This window comes from Halichondria panicea, chromosome 11, assembly GCF_963675165.1.
Source record: "Halichondria panicea chromosome 11, odHalPani1.1, whole genome shotgun sequence".
NCBI lineage: Eukaryota > Metazoa > Porifera > Demospongiae > Suberitida > Halichondriidae > Halichondria > Halichondria panicea.
Genome location: NC_087387.1, coordinates 1,727,785 through 1,746,223, shown reverse-complemented (window position 1 = coordinate 1,746,223; position 18,439 = coordinate 1,727,785). Strand labels below are relative to the sequence as shown.

The 18,439-nt window shown below is 43.6% G+C and overlaps 3 protein-coding genes across 6 annotated transcripts; 2 read left to right on the top strand and 1 right to left on the bottom strand.

The window, feature by feature from the left end:
• Positions 1 to 1,959: 1,959 nt before the first annotated feature.
• On the bottom strand, positions 1,960 to 10,233 carry LOC135343880 (collagen alpha-1(I) chain-like). The gene is made up of 26 exons (XM_064540909.1): positions 10,073 to 10,233; positions 9,692 to 9,858; positions 9,504 to 9,590; positions 9,343 to 9,450; positions 9,151 to 9,258; positions 8,847 to 9,036; positions 8,595 to 8,765; positions 7,782 to 7,934; positions 7,566 to 7,708; positions 7,258 to 7,365; positions 6,926 to 7,069; positions 6,518 to 6,787; positions 6,190 to 6,279; positions 5,677 to 5,838; positions 5,457 to 5,564; positions 5,058 to 5,327; positions 4,829 to 4,882; positions 4,579 to 4,686; positions 4,256 to 4,363; positions 4,044 to 4,151; positions 3,618 to 3,933; positions 3,145 to 3,404; positions 2,909 to 3,077; positions 2,713 to 2,828; positions 2,415 to 2,648; positions 1,960 to 2,299 (listed from the first exon to the last, which is right to left on the bottom strand). The coding sequence occupies exons 2-26, from the start codon at positions 9,848 to 9,850 to the stop codon at positions 2,204 to 2,206; spliced, it is 3,840 nt and encodes a 1,279-aa protein (XP_064396979.1). The 5' UTR covers positions 9,851 to 9,858; positions 10,073 to 10,233; the 3' UTR covers positions 1,960 to 2,203.
• A 79-nt stretch (positions 10,234 to 10,312) lies between these two features.
• On the top strand, positions 10,313 to 14,385 carry LOC135343881 (origin recognition complex subunit 4-like). Of its 4 annotated transcripts, none has more exons than XM_064540912.1 (12): positions 10,313 to 10,435; positions 10,530 to 10,682; positions 10,746 to 10,836; positions 10,952 to 11,027; positions 11,178 to 11,263; positions 11,412 to 11,460; positions 12,171 to 12,319; positions 12,677 to 12,850; positions 13,252 to 13,338; positions 13,616 to 13,820; positions 13,968 to 14,032; positions 14,085 to 14,385. In XM_064540912.1, the coding sequence occupies exons 2-12, from the start codon at positions 10,555 to 10,557 to the stop codon at positions 14,292 to 14,294; spliced, it is 1,320 nt and encodes a 439-aa protein (XP_064396982.1). In that variant the 5' UTR covers positions 10,313 to 10,435; positions 10,530 to 10,554; the 3' UTR covers positions 14,295 to 14,385. The 4 variants fall into 4 exon arrangements, with proteins under 4 accessions (XP_064396982.1, XP_064396983.1, XP_064396980.1 ...); XM_064540913.1 differs by having other exon boundaries at positions 10,326 to 10,420; XM_064540910.1 differs by having other exon boundaries at positions 10,340 to 10,460.
• Positions 14,386 to 14,459: 74 nt separating this feature from the next.
• LOC135343879 (E3 ubiquitin-protein ligase TRIM56-like) lies at positions 14,460 to 17,663 on the top strand. The gene is made up of 2 exons (XM_064540908.1): positions 14,460 to 15,883; positions 16,069 to 17,663. The coding sequence occupies exon 2, from the start codon at positions 16,087 to 16,089 to the stop codon at positions 17,521 to 17,523; it is 1,437 nt and encodes a 478-aa protein (XP_064396978.1). The 5' UTR covers positions 14,460 to 15,883; positions 16,069 to 16,086; the 3' UTR covers positions 17,524 to 17,663.
• Positions 17,664 to 18,439: the final 776 nt, after the last annotated feature.

Below are 18,439 nucleotides of genomic sequence, written 5' to 3'. Positions count from 1 at the left end.
ATGTTGCGGCCGCCACAGTTGACAGCAGTAAGATACTTGGGATTCACCAGTGAGAGATATAGTAGTTTCTTTTATCATCATCTTTAGCTCATTTATATTGAGAGAACAGACAAGAACAAGGTAAAGCCTGGGGACGAGGCTACTAGAATGTCTAGGGCCCTGGAGCTTGGTAGGCTTTAGAGCAGATAAGATCATAATGATCACTCCACGATAGGCTATTTTACTTAACAAAGGGAATAGCACTCTGGCCAATGGTGTAAGGGGCCAATTCTTGAGATGGAGGTTGGGTGGAGAACTAAATTGCACTGCACTTTTATGTGGTTTCATCTAACCACTAACCACTTATCCGGCAATGCCAACAGCCACTTCTCTAGCTTCGTTGAAGAGCGGCTACCACTTCTCATGTGTAATTTGCCAGACGATAATTATGCCTCGGTGCCATGCGCAATCAAGGTACCGTATATTTTAATCGGCCTGGATTCAAGGCTAGTGTGTGTGTAGACCGCTACAGCTGCTCAAGGATGAATCAGTATGGTGCAAGTACGTAAAGAGTTTCTATGAATATACCGTAAGATCTCGATTTAAAGCGACACTTTTTAATAATTACGAAGCCAGAGGTCGCTTGTTTTGGAGGTTGAAAAATTATATTAAAGTCCTGGTGTCATATTTAGAGGGTCGCATCTAATTGGAGGTAACTTTACAGAGTCCACTTGCCTCGATTTCAGGCCGCTTAAAAACACTGATTTCCAGTGGGCTACAATCGAGGGTAGGGAGTGGCTACATTAATTAATTAACTTTTAGACGAGCTTTTAGAGGTCAGAAAATTGCTGAAGCTCCTGGGTGTCGCATATTTGGAGGGTCGCCTTAAATCGAGGTCTACGTCTTACGGTAGGCTTCTAGTCATGGATTTTAATTTTAATTCGTGGATTTGCAAAATAATGCTTCGTTCTCGAGTTATGCCTAGTTTTGCTTACTTGGAATGCCATTGCAGCCTTTTCAGAAGAGTCCGTAGCAAAACTTGTTCACCGAGTGTTACTACTCTACTTAGTAGTTAGCTCTGCACTAGAACGCTAGCTATTGGTAGCTGCAAGAGTGAGCAGAGAGCTGCAAGGCTCTGCTAATGCAGCCATTTAGACTTGAACTTTTGGCATCGAGAACTTTGGCATTAATTAACAACAATTATGGTTGATCATTACCCACTATTTGCATGCAGCAAAATTAAAGATGTTCATCAAGATAATGTGTGTATAAAAGCTACTTTTATGTTATGTAGCTTTGGCACCTCCACCGTACCGAGGCATCAGCACCCAGAGGAGGCTGGAACCACTTGACCTTAGCTAATTAAGGTCACTAATTGGATTTATCCAAACCTCTCTTGCAGACTACTTCAAGCCTAGTTTTTAGTGTCTATCAGTTTAAAACGTTATTTTTTAGGGGGGGTCAAATTTTGTTTTCGCCAATTTTGCTCAGAAGCAGAGATACAATCAAAAGTCTTGCTCTTGCACTAGCCTCGATATCATGAGCGGCTTGTTCTCGAGGTCACTGCATACTGGCTTTGAGACTTGTATCTCTGCTTCTGAGCAAAATTGGCGAAAATAAAATTTGACCCCCCCTGAAAAATAAGGTTTTAAACTGATAGACACTAAAAACTAGGCTTGAAGTAGTCTGCAAGAGAAGTTTGGATAAATCCAATTAGTGACCTTAATTAGCTAAGGTCAAGTGGTTCCAGCCTCCTCTGATCAGCACCCGTGATGCTTTCTTTGACATCAATCGTTTTTAACAACAATCATGGTCGATCATTACCCACTCTTTGAGTTTGCATGCAGCATGCAAATTACTTAGTAATTATTAATTACGAAATGACAAAATGAGAAACACAGAAATTGAAAGAATGGGCGTACAGTTAAGAAAAAGTATGCACATGTCTCGCCCATGCAGTACCATTACCCTGTATATACATTATTCAAACAAACAATATTTTTTTTTACACAGAATACGATGCAGTCTGCACCTAAAAACAATACATAATCGTAAATAATATCCCCTACACAAGAAAATGAATGCCGGACACAACAAACAAGTAGTGCATGCAAATACAAAGAACAGACATCAGCACTAAACCAAAATAGAGAACTAGTGTCAGATGGTCAAGAGTAATATTACTAGTTTGTTAATTCTCTGAGCTAAGATGTTGAAGAGGTTTTTAGGCAAAGCAGACCTCGCTGAGTTTGACAAACGAGGACTTGCTTTCTAGGCCTGCGACCGGTAGAGATGTGGGGATCATGGTAGAGATGGTGCTCTGTAGGGTAGGGGGGGGGGGGGGGGGGGGGGGGGGGGTGATGATTTTACATTAAATTGCTATGTATGAAGTGATAATTAACACAAAGGCTTGCTATGAAGAACTTCGTTCTCACCTTGCAGTTGTCTACTTCCACTCGCATGAATGGAGATGTTGTCTCTGTTACTGGGATATTGACACCGTTCCATCCAAGGACACTAGTCTGACCCTTGTTACAGTCGTACTGAACTGTCTGTGTGGCCTGCCTGCTGCTATGGGCCAGGCTGTTGATTTGATAACTGGCTTTGCCATCGTGTCCGTAAGTGAACATACTGTCTTTGCACGATGTTTCGAGTTTTGAATTGCAATCCTGAAAGAAGAGAGAGAGAGAGATAGTATACAACTTGTCAGATACATATAATTGTTCCACTTACAATTTGGATTTTAGCTGGTTTGATGCATGTGAACCAGGTGCTGTCAATAAGATTACAAGTGACTTCAATAGCGTCATCGATCCTTCCGCCATTGGAATCAATGTAGTAAGATTTTCCTGCAGCACAGACAAGTGTTAAGTAAACCGTCAAAAAAACACCCATTAAATTGATAAGCGTCAGATTATGATCCACTAACCGGAGACGATCTCAAACTTGTCGTCCTTTCCAGACTCGAGAGAAAGGTCCCAGCAGGAAACAGCTGGATTCTCCAAAGATCCGTAGGCAACCTTGGAGTTGGCGAATATTCCGGTGTACTTTTGGTGAGAGCTGGTGACTTGGCAGCCTTGGCAATATCCGGGAGGTCCCTAGTACCAAAGCAAACAAGTCAGTAAATGCATAAAATAAGTAGTAACTAGCATTAACACAACTCACAGGGGGTCCCTGCAATCCACGAGGTCCGGTGTGTCCCTTATCTCCATCGTTTCCATCGCTACCGGGCTGTCCAGCAGGTCCGGGAGGTCCGTTAGCTCCAGGAAGACCAGAATCACCACTGGAGCCCTGAGCTCCGTTGCGACCTGCTGATCCAGGTGGACCGGAGACTCCTGTGGGTCCGCGATCTCCAGATTCTCCCCTCCCTCCGGCAACACCAGGGGGTCCGGCACGGCCAGTGAATCCCTTGTCTCCATTCTCTCCTGTAAAGGGGGATTCCAATAAAATGATGTACAGTCTTGATTGAAGAGGGCAGTTGAAGATTGATATGAAAAGATACAGCTGGTAAAATGTGGTGGTAGCTGCATGTTTCTTTTTAATACGTAATAAAGAAGAAACTCAAATCCGGTGGAAGAAGGCTAAATCTACTCCCGAAATAGTGCGAGTATTATAGGATATTAAATCCATCCACTCACCCTTCTGTCCACGACCTCCAATAGATCCAGTCTCTCCACCAGGTCCTCTCTCTCCACGGGCACCAGACGGTCCGGGACTTCCAGTTGATCCACTATCTCCCTTGGATCCAGTTGGACCAGAGGGGCCTGGACTTCCAGTTGGACCATTCAGACCGGGACTACCAGGTGGGCCAGCGGGGCCAGATGGGCCAGATGGGCCAGCACCTCCGTCGTTTCCACGAGCACCAGGAGTACCATCTTGTCCGGAGACACCAGGACCGCCATTTTGTCCGTCAGAACCAGAAAGACCGGGGTTACCAGTTGGACCACCTGGGCCCTAAATTTAGTAGAGTAAATAGGAGTCAGCAAAAACAAAATTGTTTACCCAAATGACATTTGTAGCTATGATTTATTTCCTACTAGCTACATGCAAGGGATTTTACTCACTGAAGGTCCAGGGGCTCCGGTGTCTCCGCGTGCTCCTTGCTCTCCCTGTGGACCAGTTGCTCCAGCAGGTCCTGGGCCACCATCATTACCACGGGCACCTTGAGCGCCCTGAAAGCAGACAAAACAACAGTATCAAGTATATTTGGCTAAGAATACACTGAACACCTATCTTAAGCAATATGCGTGCATTACTGGTAGAATGTATTACTCACGGGGATTCCGTCATTTCCGGGTGGTCCAACAGGTCCGCCAAGTCCTCTGTCTCCACTATCTCCCTTGTCTCCACGGCCACCTGGGCCTCCAGCAATACCAGGAGCTCCCTATTAATATAATAAAAAATATCAACTGCTTAAACAACAGGTAACCAATAAAGGCCAGTGCAGTGGTAAACTGATTATAATTATGGTGGAGAGTAGGCGGAAATATAAGCACATGTAAACCCAATACATAACAGCATGCAGTACCACATGTGTTTATCATCAATATTAATTTATTATTAAAGTATAACAGAACACAAAGTGTGAGTGTGTCTTACTGAAGGTCCTCGTTGTCCAGGGGTTCCTGAATCACCTCCTTGTCCAACTGGTCCCTCAGGACCCGCAGGTCCTCCCTCACCACGTTCTCCTTGGATACCAGCAGGTCCCTATATGAATAGGGGAATAGAGTTAAATGTTATATTGCCATTAACCCATTGGACAAGGCAACAATGAAATTGGATACATTCAGTACTAGCTTGACACAGCATGCAATATTATAGTGTCGTGTACAAGTTAATGCGTGCTCACTTGTGGTCCAGGGGGTCCTTGACCTCCTGATTGTCCACTGAAACCCCGTGCACCCTGGTTTGATAAAAATTATAACATATTGTACATATTTACAGTATAAAGAAACTTTCCCAGTGAACAGTTCATATTGTACTAGCGTATATTTATAGTAATGCAATACAAGCTTTTGAAACTAGGAAATCCCGGACAATACAAATAACTATTTTTCATTTTCACATTCATCTCATACCTGTCCTCCTGTTGCACCAGCTTCTCCTACTTCTCCCTTCTGTCCTTGTGCTCCACCAGGTCCTGGATTACCAATACTTCCATCCTGTCCGTCTCCACCAGGGGTTCCCTGCACACCAGGTAATCCAATTGCTCCTCTAGCTCCACCAGGGCCAGTGGATCCCTGAGGTCCTTGTGGGCCCGTTAAACCAGCAGAGCCAGGTGGGCCGAGTGGGCCAGGGGGACCCTGTTGGCCAGAAATTCCAGGGTTGCCATCTTTGCCATCATTACCCTATATGGCGGGGAGTAGAATTTTAGTTGAGCGAGTTGAACATAGCACAATAACATGCAAGTATTATAAATAAGATAGTAATAGACAATAGACTACACATGGATTAAGCAGTAACTGTCAGTAGCTTACACCGGGTCCAGCACCTCCATCTTGTCCAGTTGGTCCGGGAGGTCCAGACGGTCCAGGGCCGCCAGGTTCTCCAGGAGATCCAGGACCACCACGGGGTCCTTGGCTACCCTGGATAGAGATATTCAAGTATTATTATTATTACACGAAAAAGTTATAATCTTTGATAAAGTTAATGGTAATAATTATTACGATCAACGAATCCTAATGCAAGCCAACTTACTGGTCCTCCAACGAGTCCGTCATTACCGGGACGACCAGCAGGTCCGTTGGGTCCGAGAGGTCCAGGGATACCAGGTGGTCCCTCGTTTCCGTTAACTCCATCAGCTCCAGGCTGACCATTGGTTCCATCGTCTCCATCCCCACCACGTGGTCCAGTTGGTCCCTATGAGCAAAAACAAGACGTACAATGAACTACATAATTATGTACACTTCAAAAAGCTCTGCTTGCCAATAAAAGATTACCCCACACATGGCACTGTAAGACTTGTTACAATCAAGGGGCAATGGGTAATCGAATGTGCATAATAATATATAAACTGTAGCGGGTAATTTTCGTTGGTGTAAACTTCAATTTAATATTTGTAACAGCTTAGGATAATGCGTTGAACCTATTTTGCCAGAACAATTTCGCAGTGTTGATGCTCTACTGATACGAAAAATACGAAAATTTCCACGATACAAAAATAACCCGCTATACAGTATGACTATTAAAGTTCCATCAATCGTCTTTTACCTGAGGTCCTGTTGGTCCAGTATCTCCTGTTCCACCAGTATTACCAGGGGGTCCAGTGGCTCCCTGAGCTCCACGAGATCCGGGTGGTCCCTGCACAACACATTGCACGCAGCATTGAATAATAATTAACTGGTGCATATGCACCTAGCTACTATCATGCATATATTAGGCTCTTTTTGAATGGGCAAGACTTGGCACAACTACCACATATTTATGTACCAGAACTTTTTAACACTTATTTCGGGAATCAACTTTGCTTTAGACTGATATTATACCACCCACACACACATTGTCAGCTTGAAAACATATTTTACTCTATAAAACTCACAAGTGGTCCTGATGGTCCGGGTGGTCCAGATGCACCAGATGCTCCTGGTCGTCCGTCGACTCCATTGCCACCCTGTGGTCCTTGATCTCCTCTAGGACCAGGGCCTCCTCCATCTCCACGTGTTCCAGGTTCACCAGTGATTCCAATCCCTCCAACAGGTCCAGCGGGTCCCGGGGCACCAGGGCCTCCAGATGCACCAATATCTCCTTGAGGACCAGCCTCTCCTGGACTCCCGGTTGCACCTTGTAGACCAATAGGTCCTCTCTCGCCCTGCAACCATGAATCATTAGCATGTGCATGTATTCTTTGCTACATACTGGTATTTGGCATGTATGCGTGATGTTTATCGTGGTAAAACGAATTCTGAGTGGTGGTGCATACAAATATGATGATTCTACTGATACTTACAGACAGCCCGGGTTGTCCGGGGATGCCGTCACGTCCTGGTGTTCCGTCTTGTCCATCCTGTCCACCTGCGCCAGGTAATCCATCAGATCCAGCCTGTCCCCTTTGTCCGCTAGGGCCGGGAGATCCTTGAGGTCCAGAAGGACCCTATGAAGGGAAGTAGTTTATAGTTTACTAATCACAAACTCTACTGCATATATTCCCATCAAAGTATAAATTCACTGATCTAACAGCAAATAAAAAAAAATGCACAAGAAAATTAATCCTCACAACTATCAAAAGAATTTTAGGAGAGTATAAAAACGAGTATACAATTAAATAGAGGAAAGGCTTACTCTGGTTCCTCCTGGTCCACGTGCTCCCGCTTCTCCAGGACCTCCCTGTTCTCCAGTTGATCCGCGCTGGCCAGGGATTCCGTTTGATCCTCTCTCGCCGGGGAGACCCTGAGATCGAACAAAAAAAACAGTGTTCACAATGCAATTCAACTAATTTTACATGCAGTCACTGAATTCAGATTCCCTCTCCATGCATGCATGCTACATGCACCTATACGTATCATTGAAAATTCCAGAATGAGTACTTGTCTGCATACATCCTCTGCACAAATACTAGTGCTGAAGATTATAATACACAAGCAACTCACCCTAGATCCCTGGGCACCACGATCTCCAGTCACTCCCTTGTCTCCGGTTCGACCTCTCTTGCCAGTTCTACCGTCATTGCCTGCGGGGCCAGGGGCTCCTTGAATTCCAGTCGGACCAGAATCGCCTTGACGACCAGAAGGACCTGTGAGAAATTACATAAAATTATTAGTCACATGCAAAAAAATTCCCCTACAAAAGTTTATTGATATACTTGCCTGGTGTTCCTTGCACTCCTGAGTCTCCCTTAGGGCCATTCACTCCAGGGGGTCCCTGAGCTCCAGCTTGTCCAGTTATTCCAGGGATACCACTTGGCCCTGTGCTTCCGGAAGGTCCGGGTGGTCCAGATGATCCAACCTCTCCATTTGATCCTGTGAACAGTCACAATGTATAATGAAAGCACCACGGGTGCTGATGCCTCGGTGGAGGTGCCAAAGCTACATAACATAAAGCTACTAATAGCTAGCTTTTATACACACATTGATTATGATTATCATGATTGCATGCCAAATAGTGGGTAATGATCGACCATGATTGTTTTTAAAAACGATCGATGCCAAAAGTTCAAGTCTAAAATTAATGGCTGCAAGTCAGCAGAGCCTTGCAGCTCTCTGCTCAGTCTTACTACTCTACTTAGTAGTTAGCTCTTCACTAGAATGCTAGCTATTGGTAGCTGCAACACTCGGTGAACAAGTTTTGCTACGGACTCTTCTGAAAAGGCTGCAATGGCATTCCAAGTAAGCAAAACTAGGCATAACTCGAGAACGAAGCATTATTTTGCAAATCCATGAATTAAAATCTAAGTAAACATGACTAGAAGCCTATAGAAACTCTTACTTGCACTTGATTCATCCTTGAGCAGCTGTAGCGGTCTACACACACACACACACACACACACACACACACACACACTACTGTGTAGCGGTCTACACACACACACACACACACACTACTGTATACCTCGCTTGCGCATGCGCACCGAGGCATAATTATGAATCTGAAGTACATTACTTCTTCATATTTGTACATACCTTTTTGCCCTTGAGCTCCAGTGGCTCCAGTAGCTCCTCTGTCTCCCAGGTCTCCTTGCTCTCCACGGGCACCAGCTGCACCGTTTGCTCCGTTCTGTCCAGACTCTCCCTTAGACCCAGTTCTTCCAGGTAGTCCAGGCACTCCATCCTTTCCTTGTGGACCAGAGGAGCCTAAGGAGAGAGATAGGGAACTCAAGTTTTGTTAAAGACAGTATAGTTATGAGCTGCTAAATGAATGATCTTCGTACTCACCAGCAGATCCTCTCAATCCATCGACTCCAGCTCTTCCATCATTACCAGGTTCGCCTTGTAGACCTCTCTCTCCTCTACTACCAGGGGGTCCAGGTAGACCAGAAGCTCCGGGGCCACCAGGATCTCCACCGGGTCCTTTCTCTCCAGTTGAGCCTGCTCGGCCATTGTTACCAGCAGGTCCTGGCTCTCCCTGCACAGCGATACAGAGAGTTTAAATAACTGTGCAGAAACTTAGCGATACAGAGTTTAAATAACTGTGCAGAAACTTTGAAGTATATACATACAGTATTTGTTCACATCTTACAGCTGGTCCTTTAAGTCCTTGTGACCCGACTTGTCCTTGGAATCCTTGGGGTCCAGAGGGTCCGGGGGGTCCAGGCTCTCCAGGCTTGCCGGAATCACCGTCATCTCCCTGGGTGGTGAACAACCTCAAAGTTCTTGTAAATGTATACAAGCATTTAACGAGCTAATACGAGCTAAATACAAGCTAACTTACATCAGCTCCGTTGCTTCCAGGCAATCCAATAGCTCCACGTGGTCCAGCTGGTCCCTGGGCTCCTCTTGGGCCAGATACTCCAATTTGTCCCTCGTTTCCTCTTGAGCCCTATCAGTACAAAATTGGTACAATTGTAACTTTGAAAGCCATTGTCAACGTACAGGTGGTCCACTGTTTCCTGATGGTCCAGGTGGTCCAGGTGGTCCTTGTGGGCCCTGAACTCCTACTCCACCACCACCTCCAGCTTTCTATAATTATATTAACCAGCCAATGACACTAGTGCGTGAATACATGTAGGCCACACTAAGCATGCCAAAATATATACTTTGGAAAACTACAAAATACGTACTGAATCTCCACCACCACTGCACGATCCACTACATGTGCCGGGAGCTCCTGGTGATCCTGCGATACCGGCTTCTCCTTTCTGACCTTGTGGACCTTGAGGTCCTACTTGTGCACTGACCAGTGCTATACACACCAGTGATAGTAATAATAAAGTCTTCATCACTTGGCCTGTGCAAAGATAGATGGCCGAGGAAGTTGAACTTATTGTAGACAATTTTTCTAATGTTCATAGATACTCTAAGCTAGCTGACAGCTAGCTCATAAGTAGCACACATCTGTAGATTACTTCATCACTAGCTATCAGTCAAACCAAATTGCTTGCTAGTGTGTATGCAACCTGATTGCAGCTAGCTAGATAGATCTATAATATAGATATACATACCTTTCCACTAGCTTGTATCAGCAGTACAGCAAATGGAAGGAAGTAGAAGTGGATCTTGATGAGCAACTGACTGAGTTATCTGTCAATTTGCTCAAGGACTGCAACTAAAGCACTGCTTCTAGGATCCACCCGTCAGCTTGCACAAGGTCACACAGGAACAATCAATGCAGAATGCACTGCATTCATGCGCCGGCCCCATACACAGTGCAGTACTTGTCTGTACAGCGCAATGCTACTAACTCCACCTACTTGGACAATAAACAATATGACCGCACTCAGTACAGACAATGTTCATTATTGCACAAGCTTTTCGCGCAGGCCCCTCTTTGTTTGTCGGCACGTGAGCGGGTACGGTAAAACCATGTGAGCTTCTTCTTTGTTCTGAATGGTGTGTATACAAAGTGTGTGTATTATTACCTAGTACCTAGCATTGAATATTTGTTTTGTTTTGCTCCAGGTGGACCGTGCACCAAATGGGATAAATGGCATTCAGTAGCGAGACAGCGAGGAGAGCAGGGGATGTGCTTAGAGAGAGGTTGTTTGGGGTGAACAATGGTGTATCGTTGCACGGAGGAGACGGTCTCCTTGATCAACAATCTAAAGCAATCAGGCACGAAAATCCTTAAGTATTTCTTAGCTGTTACGTTGATTGTTTCACTTTCAATGTGCACAGGGAGCTCCAGGAGCTGCTACAGAGGACAGTCAGTCGTGGAGAGGGGAATTCCCTACTTGTAATTGGCCCCAGGGGAAGTGGAAAGACTTGGGTAGGTGAATGCACCTATTGTATATCCCCATACACATGTAACACAGTGTATTAACCTAGTATCTGTGAATAAGTGGAATGGATAATGTGAACATACACTTTTGTATTGTTCCCAGGTATTGGAACAAGCCTTGAAGAAAGTGAGTAGCCATGCACAGTGCAAAGGGAACTTCATCACTGTTCACCTCAATGGTGAGTGAACACAAGGCACTACTACCATTTCAAGAGTGTGCAATTTAGTGATTACTGGTCCTCTAGTATGTGTTATGAGCGCTTATTAACACTCAAGGCTCAAATAGGCTTTAGTGTGGAAGAATAGTCTCATAATTTCATTCTCTTTAGGTTTGGTCCACACTGACGATCGGCTGGCTTTACTAGAGATAGTCAAACAGCTGGACGTAAAAGAGGATTTCGGAGACAAGATCACGGTAAGCTATCACCTTAGTGATGATAACATACCTTTGCCTGTTTTGGTGCAAAGAACTAGTTTACAGTTGTTAAATGCCTGGGCTCGAATCAATTAAACTTATGATTTAATTTCAAACTTTGTATCAAAAATAATACATTCACATGCAGCTCTCTTTCTCTGGACTCTTGGAGTTCCTTCTGCAAGCTCTGCGAGAAGGTATTTTGTATGTGTTGAAAAAATAATACAGAAGATTGCTTAAAAAGTAGCCAGTGTCTGAATGTCAGTCTGACTGTACAGAGCATGAAATATAAACTAAATTTAGTACCCAAAAGTTTAATGCTTACAATGTTTAGTTTTGATGCCGGATATTTTAATTTTGCTCCACTATTGCCTTCGGGCACAAATAAATTATTAACAATAATGCTGACAATGCTGTACTTCCAGCTGCTCTAAATTAGTGCTGATTAGAAAACAGTAAATATTTCCCCGAAAGTTTATCAAACCGGGGATGCATAATTATACTAACACCACACACACACACAGCAATACCGTATATTATTATGTCCTTATTCATCTTTCAAAATAAGAAAAATTGTCCGCGTATAATAGCATCTAGCGCACATAAGATATCTGGTAGAACAGGCATGCAGCTGCATGAGATGCTAGCTAAAGTACAGTGTCCGACTGAACAGTTGCAGTAGCTATCTAACAAGTAGTAATCCAGAACTCTTGCTAGCACGTTGCTCCACCTTTCAAGTATTGTCCGGACATTGAATATTAGAACAACAAACATTTCCCAGAAAAGATTTCGGAAGTGTCCGATAAATTACGGTTTTATGTTAGTAGCTTTGTTACGATAATTATGTGGCATGCTAATTTAAGATCACAGATGTCTACCATCGATTTTGTTTTTGTCCCGTTTGCAGGTGATGACAGCAAGCAGAGTGTGGTCGTCGTATTGGACAACTTTGACCTCTTCACTCATCACAAGAATCAGATGCTTCTCTACAACCTGTTTGACATTGCTCAGTCTCGGAGCACACCTCTTGCCGTGGTTGGCCTCACCTGTAGACTGGTGAGTGGTTCCATTCCATTCCATACCAACACCCCACACACACACAGCCATACTAGGTTCCATTTCATACCAACACCACACACACACACACACACACACAGCCATACTAGGTTCCATTCCATACCAACACCCCACACACACACAGTCATCACTTTTAACAAAATATAGAGACTTGTGTTTTTCTTACCAGAGTTGTACCGCTATATTATTTCAAATGACCACGCACTATTCAAATTGAACAAACGTACTGTGTATGTTAATCACGCGTACATACTGTCATGCATACTGCACCAAAATTAGTAAGTCATCCCTTTATACTCCCCCCCCCACAGTTAATCCCCTCCCCCTTACACACAGGATGCCGTAGAGCTACTGGAGAAGAGGGTAAAGTCACGTTTCTCACACACACAACTCACTCTTTTCAACGAGCACACGTTTGAGCAGTACATTCAACTGTTCTGTTCTCTGCTAACACTACCGGACAAGTTCCCTGATCGGAAGTACAGAGACAAGTGGAATACACACGTCAAGGTATCCTTGTGCGTACAGATACATGTTGGTAAAGATATGCAACTGCACTTACACATTGCATTAGAATTGGAATTGGAAACTTGACTTGTAGCTTGTACTGACATTTTAGTAAGTCAATACGAGATCTACCGTATTTGGCGGATTTTACAGAAGATCTCCAATATTAAAACAGTCAAATTTATGTTTTCTGGTAGATACAACGTTAACTATACATCATTGCAGCAGTAGCCACGTCTGAGAGGCCAAATAAAAAACGTCAGGGTCCATTCAAATAGCTCATTCGCCAAATATAATATCTGTCAAATTTTCCAGTTGTACGATAATTGTACTATATCCACACATACTGGTGACGTGTCAGCTTTAATGGTCTAGCATTCTGAGTTTGTATCTATTGTGTATAGGAGTTGAGCGAGGACGCTCGGGTGAGGGACAGTTTGCAGAGGGTCTATCGTTTCTCTCCCGACGTTGGCTCTCTTATTAACCTCCTGGTAAGACCACACCTCCCCTACCGTATGATCCACCATTACCACCCCTTCGTGATATTTAGGGGTCTACGTTTGTGTATTTATTGTATTGGCCAAGGCCAGTTTAGTGTTCCACTTACCATAGTTATATACGTAACACCAGTCTGGATGAATGCAAGTTGTTAGTAAAAGTAATTTATTTTACTTTTACTAACAACTTAAAATTTTTAGTCCCACTTCAATTACTGACTGCGCGTTTGTTATGCACAGTTTCTTAATAACTCTTCCTCTTTTATTCCAGACGGTCCCAATTTGTCGTCTTGGTCTGAGAGACACGTTCCTCCGCCCCACGGACTTTGTCTTCTCCCTTAAGCTGTTGGAGAAGGAGGCAGTGTCAGCCATTTTGTGTGGTATCTCTGTCCTGGAGCTATGTCTGGTGATAGCCATGAAGCACGTTCAAGACATCTCAGAAGATGAACCCTTCAACTTTGAGATGGTCTATAGCGGTGAGTTACTCAGGCATGGACACAGCTGCACACTGAGTCAATGTGTACACTTTATAGACATTTATTTTGCAAATGGTATTCAATAGCATCATATAATTATATAGACGGTAATAATTAATGTGCTTAAAATATGTACGTATTTTGCAGAGTACAAGAAGTTCACTCAAAGGTCTCATTCTGTTGAATTCTTTGGCAAACCAGTGGCTCTGAAAGTGAGATTATTAGGGGAATGAATTAGTGACATGGTCCCATTATCCCCTACAGGCGTTTGAACACTTGATTGCTCTCGAGTTGGTGTGTCCGGCCGACTCTGGCGGGCTGCCCACTACTCGTAGTCATGGCAACAAGGTGATGAAAGAGTACCAGTCCGTTGTGTTGACGCTGGGAGAGGATCAGTTTAAAGAAGCCATACAGAGCTATCCTAACTGCCCCACTGATGTGCAGAGATGGGGGAAAACTACTGGAATAGCTTAGTGTGTATTTGTTGATTTTGGTTGTGACCTCGATTGCTTATCATTCCCACAATAATTATTGTGATTGCAATCCATATCTTGATTTGCTTCAACACTGTCAATATTAATTAAGTGGTGCTCAGAGAGCTCTGGAGCTAGCTAGCTAGATCTGCAAACCAGCCCCGCCTATTTTTCTCGGAGAGGGGAAGTAGAAGTGTGTAGGCGGAGTGCAATAAGTCATGAGCGTATCCCGAACTATATATACAGTGCAACAACCAAAGAGAGTAGATTTTTTTTTTTGGTACACATTTTTTACATTTTGTGGCATATCTTTTAAAGTAAAAGTGATATGATCTATTTGAGTGCAGGTACTTAAAGTTCAACTATTGGCGCTTCCATTGGACCACCACCTGTTACATCACATGACATCATCAGTATAAAATGGCTGTCTGAAGATGTGTACTTCCGAAAATATGTTAGGAATAGAAGTAGTTTATTTTGTTGAGTTAAGATCTGAAATTTGTTGTGCATGTACCTGAGTATATTGCTCATCCTTTGAGCTTCAACGGAAGTCTGGGCTACTAGTAAGTTCTGAGAAATACTGCATTTTGTTGTTTTTTGGTGGCAAATATGTTAGGAATACAACTTTCGATTTTATATTAGTTAAGGTCTGATTTTTGAGCAGCATGTACTACAATAGTGTACTTTTCATCTGTACTAATTTACAGGAGTTAGGCTAGCCTCTTTGCTAGAGCGGCCCATCTTGTCAAAAACAGTGCTTTTTATGACTTTTGGGGCGATTTGCCTACGTATAAGGCTCATTTGCCACGCCCCTGTGACACAGAATGACCAACACCAACTGTGCATTTGCAAGTAGACATCGCATGACCTTTGGATGTAGCAAATAACAACAAGATGATTTGTGATGTCACAAATCAATGAATATCATTGCATACGTCAGCAAAAGTAGCAAAACGGAGCAAAATCACCATTTTTGACAAGAAGGGCCGCTCTAGCAAAGAAGAGACTTGTCTAGCTCCTGTAAGTTAGTGCAAATGAATTTTACACTATTGTAGTACATCCTTCTCAAAAATCAGACCTTAACTAGCATAAAATCAAAAGTTGTATTCCTAACATATTTGCCACCAAAAAACAACAAAATGCAGTATTTCTCAGAACTTACTAGTAGCCCAGACTTCCGTTGAAGCTCAAAAGATGAGCAATATACTCAGGTACATACACAACAAATTTCAGATCTTAACTCAAACAAATAAGCTACTTCTATTCCTAACATATTTTCGGAGGTACACATCTTTAGACAGCCATTTCATAGTGATGATGTCATATAATGTAACAGGTGGTGGTCCAATGGAAGCGCCAATAGTTGAACTTTAAGTACCTGCACTCAAATAGATCATATCACCTTTACTTCAGAAGATATGCCACAAAATATGAAAAATAATAATATAAAAAAAAATCTACTCTCTTTGGTTGTTGCACTGTACTAGAAAAATCAAGGACGACGGCCAACCAACTTCGAGCTTTTTTGCTTAATTAATCGCTTACCTTTATCCTCCTGGTACGTGGTCTGGGCTTGAAGGATATTTCATTGTAAGTATTAAAGACTTTACAACTAGATTCAGAGGTCTGATTAAGCTAATGATCATGAGTACACTTATTAATAGCTACAACTTCCTACAATTCTAGCATGCAGTACACAATACTATAATACTGTATACACGTACTTACTATAGATATAGAAGTAGCTAGCTACATGCTTAAATCTTATTTCCCAGGTCTAACACATTATAACGATGGCCGAAGGACCTGATCCAGTTGTTGCTGATCTCGAGCAAGAAGTGACCTGTGGCATCTGTCATGACCGCTACCAGGAGCCAAAGCTGCTCCCTTGTTGTCACTACTACTGCAAGCAATGCATCATCACATTGTCCAGTCGCTACCGACCCAACCAGCCGTTCCCCTGCCCCGACTGTCGTGAGCCCACTCTATTGCCAGACAACAACCCAGACAGACTGCCCACTGCGTTCTTCATCAACAGGATGAAAGCACTCCACTCAAGGATAGAGAAAGCCCACGGCAAGTTGGAGGCCACCTGTGAAATGTGCCCTGGAGGAAAGGCCACTGCATTCTGCCGGCAATGTGTCCAGTTCATTTGTGAAAAATGTGTGGAACCTCATCAGCGTATGAAAATGTTTTCTACACATATCGTCTCCACTCTGGACGAGCTCAAACAGGGCGGAGTGAAAGAACTAACATTCGAAAACCCACCACCCTCAAAATGCGAGGATCACGAGGAGCCAAAGAAGATTTTCTGTTTTGATTGCTACAAGCTCATCTGTCGAGACTGTGCTGTGTTTGATCACCGTGACCACAAGTCAGAGTTTGTAAAGAAAGCCGCCCCCACAACTCGCAAAAAGCTGGCGGAGCACCTCTCCCCACTCAAGAACCTACTGCCTGATCTGAGCACCGCTGTGAATCAAGTGAAAGGAACTAAACAGAAAATCCAGGCCCAGAAAGAACTGACAGAGAGACAAGTGAATGCTAAGTTCCAGGAGCTACACGATATTCTCAACCAATGCAAAGTCCGTGTTTTACGAGAATATTCTGCTTTGGTTGATTCAAACATGGAGAAGGTGACGATTCAAGAGAAGGGTCTGGACCTGTCCCTGGGTACTGCTCAGAGTTTGATTGACTTTGTAGAGCGTACACTGGAGAATGCAAGTGATGAAGAACTGATTACGATGCAAGAGCAGGTGGTGAGTCGAATCGATGCCGAGGTGGTGAAGCGAGGGAAAGAAGCAGCCAATCCTGATCCAGTGGTGGAGAAAGTTGATTTCGGAGTCGAAGTGTTTGTTTGTGAGGATCTCAAGAAGTTGTGTGAGAACAATGTTTTTGTGCATGAAGGAAAGCCGATTGTGAAAGGAGACGGTATCAAAACAGCTGAAGTTGACAACTGTTCAAAACTGACCTTTTATTGTGGTTTAAAAAGAGGCAGGCCACAAGTTGTACTGAAAACACTATCTGATGATACATCTCAACAATTGCAAGCTGTGCCTGTGAGGGGTGGAGTGTACAGCGTTGAGTACACCCCTAGGGTACGTGGTCGACACCACCTCCTGATCTCAGTGGACGACCAGCCAGCCCATCCCAGGAAGCCCCTTCTCTGTGTTCATCAAAATACCCCCCACCAAGCTGGACAAACCAGTGAGGGCGATAAGAGGAATCAATAACCCTCGGTATATGGCATTTAACTCATCAGAAGAACTGATTGTAACTGACTATAGCGGTGATGTTTTGGTGTTTGACAAGAAAGGAGAACAAATTCGAAGCATCAGCAAATCAAAGCATGGGTTTGGCGGTATCTCTGGTGTGGCAGTAGACAAGGAGGACAACATCTATGTCTGTGACTGGGACAGAAGCTGTGTGTACAAGTTCAACAAAAGAGGAGATCTGCTGAACAAGTTTGGGACGAAGGGAAGTGGTCCAAAGGAACTCAACTTCCCTCGAGGGATAGCAGTCGCTGGTGATCAAGTGTTAGTGTGTGATCAGAACAATCACAGAGTCCAAGTGTTGACGACAGAGCTGGAGCCAGTCAAGCAGATTGGTTCAGAGGGATCTGGTAATGGAAATTTTAACGAACCAGAAGATGTTGCAGTAGACAATGAACAAATGGTGTATGTCACTGACTGTAATAATCGTCGTCTTCAGGTACTCACTATGGATGGTCGGTTTATTCGCTCGATTGAAATGAAATTAGTCTTAAGTAGACGTCTGTCTTACCCTCGTGGTGTGTGTGTCACTGGTTTTGTTTATGTTGTTGATAATATTAACACAATCATGTGTCAGTGTTCACTAAAGACGGTCGGTTTGTCACATCATTTGGTAATGGTCATATCACTTATCCTTTTGGAGTAGCTGTGGACAGTGATGGTTTTGTGTGTGTGCGCAGTAACGGATCTATTGTTATCTTTTAGAAAATGTATGATTAAAATTGTTCTGTGATCCTTTAAAAAGAAGCTTGTAGTGATTCTGGCGAGCAATCAATTGTCAAACTTGAGTATAGGGGTGAAAAACTATAAATTATAATATTCTGCTGCTACATGTTCTGGGGCTATAAGTAAGCTACATGACTGTGTATGTATACAT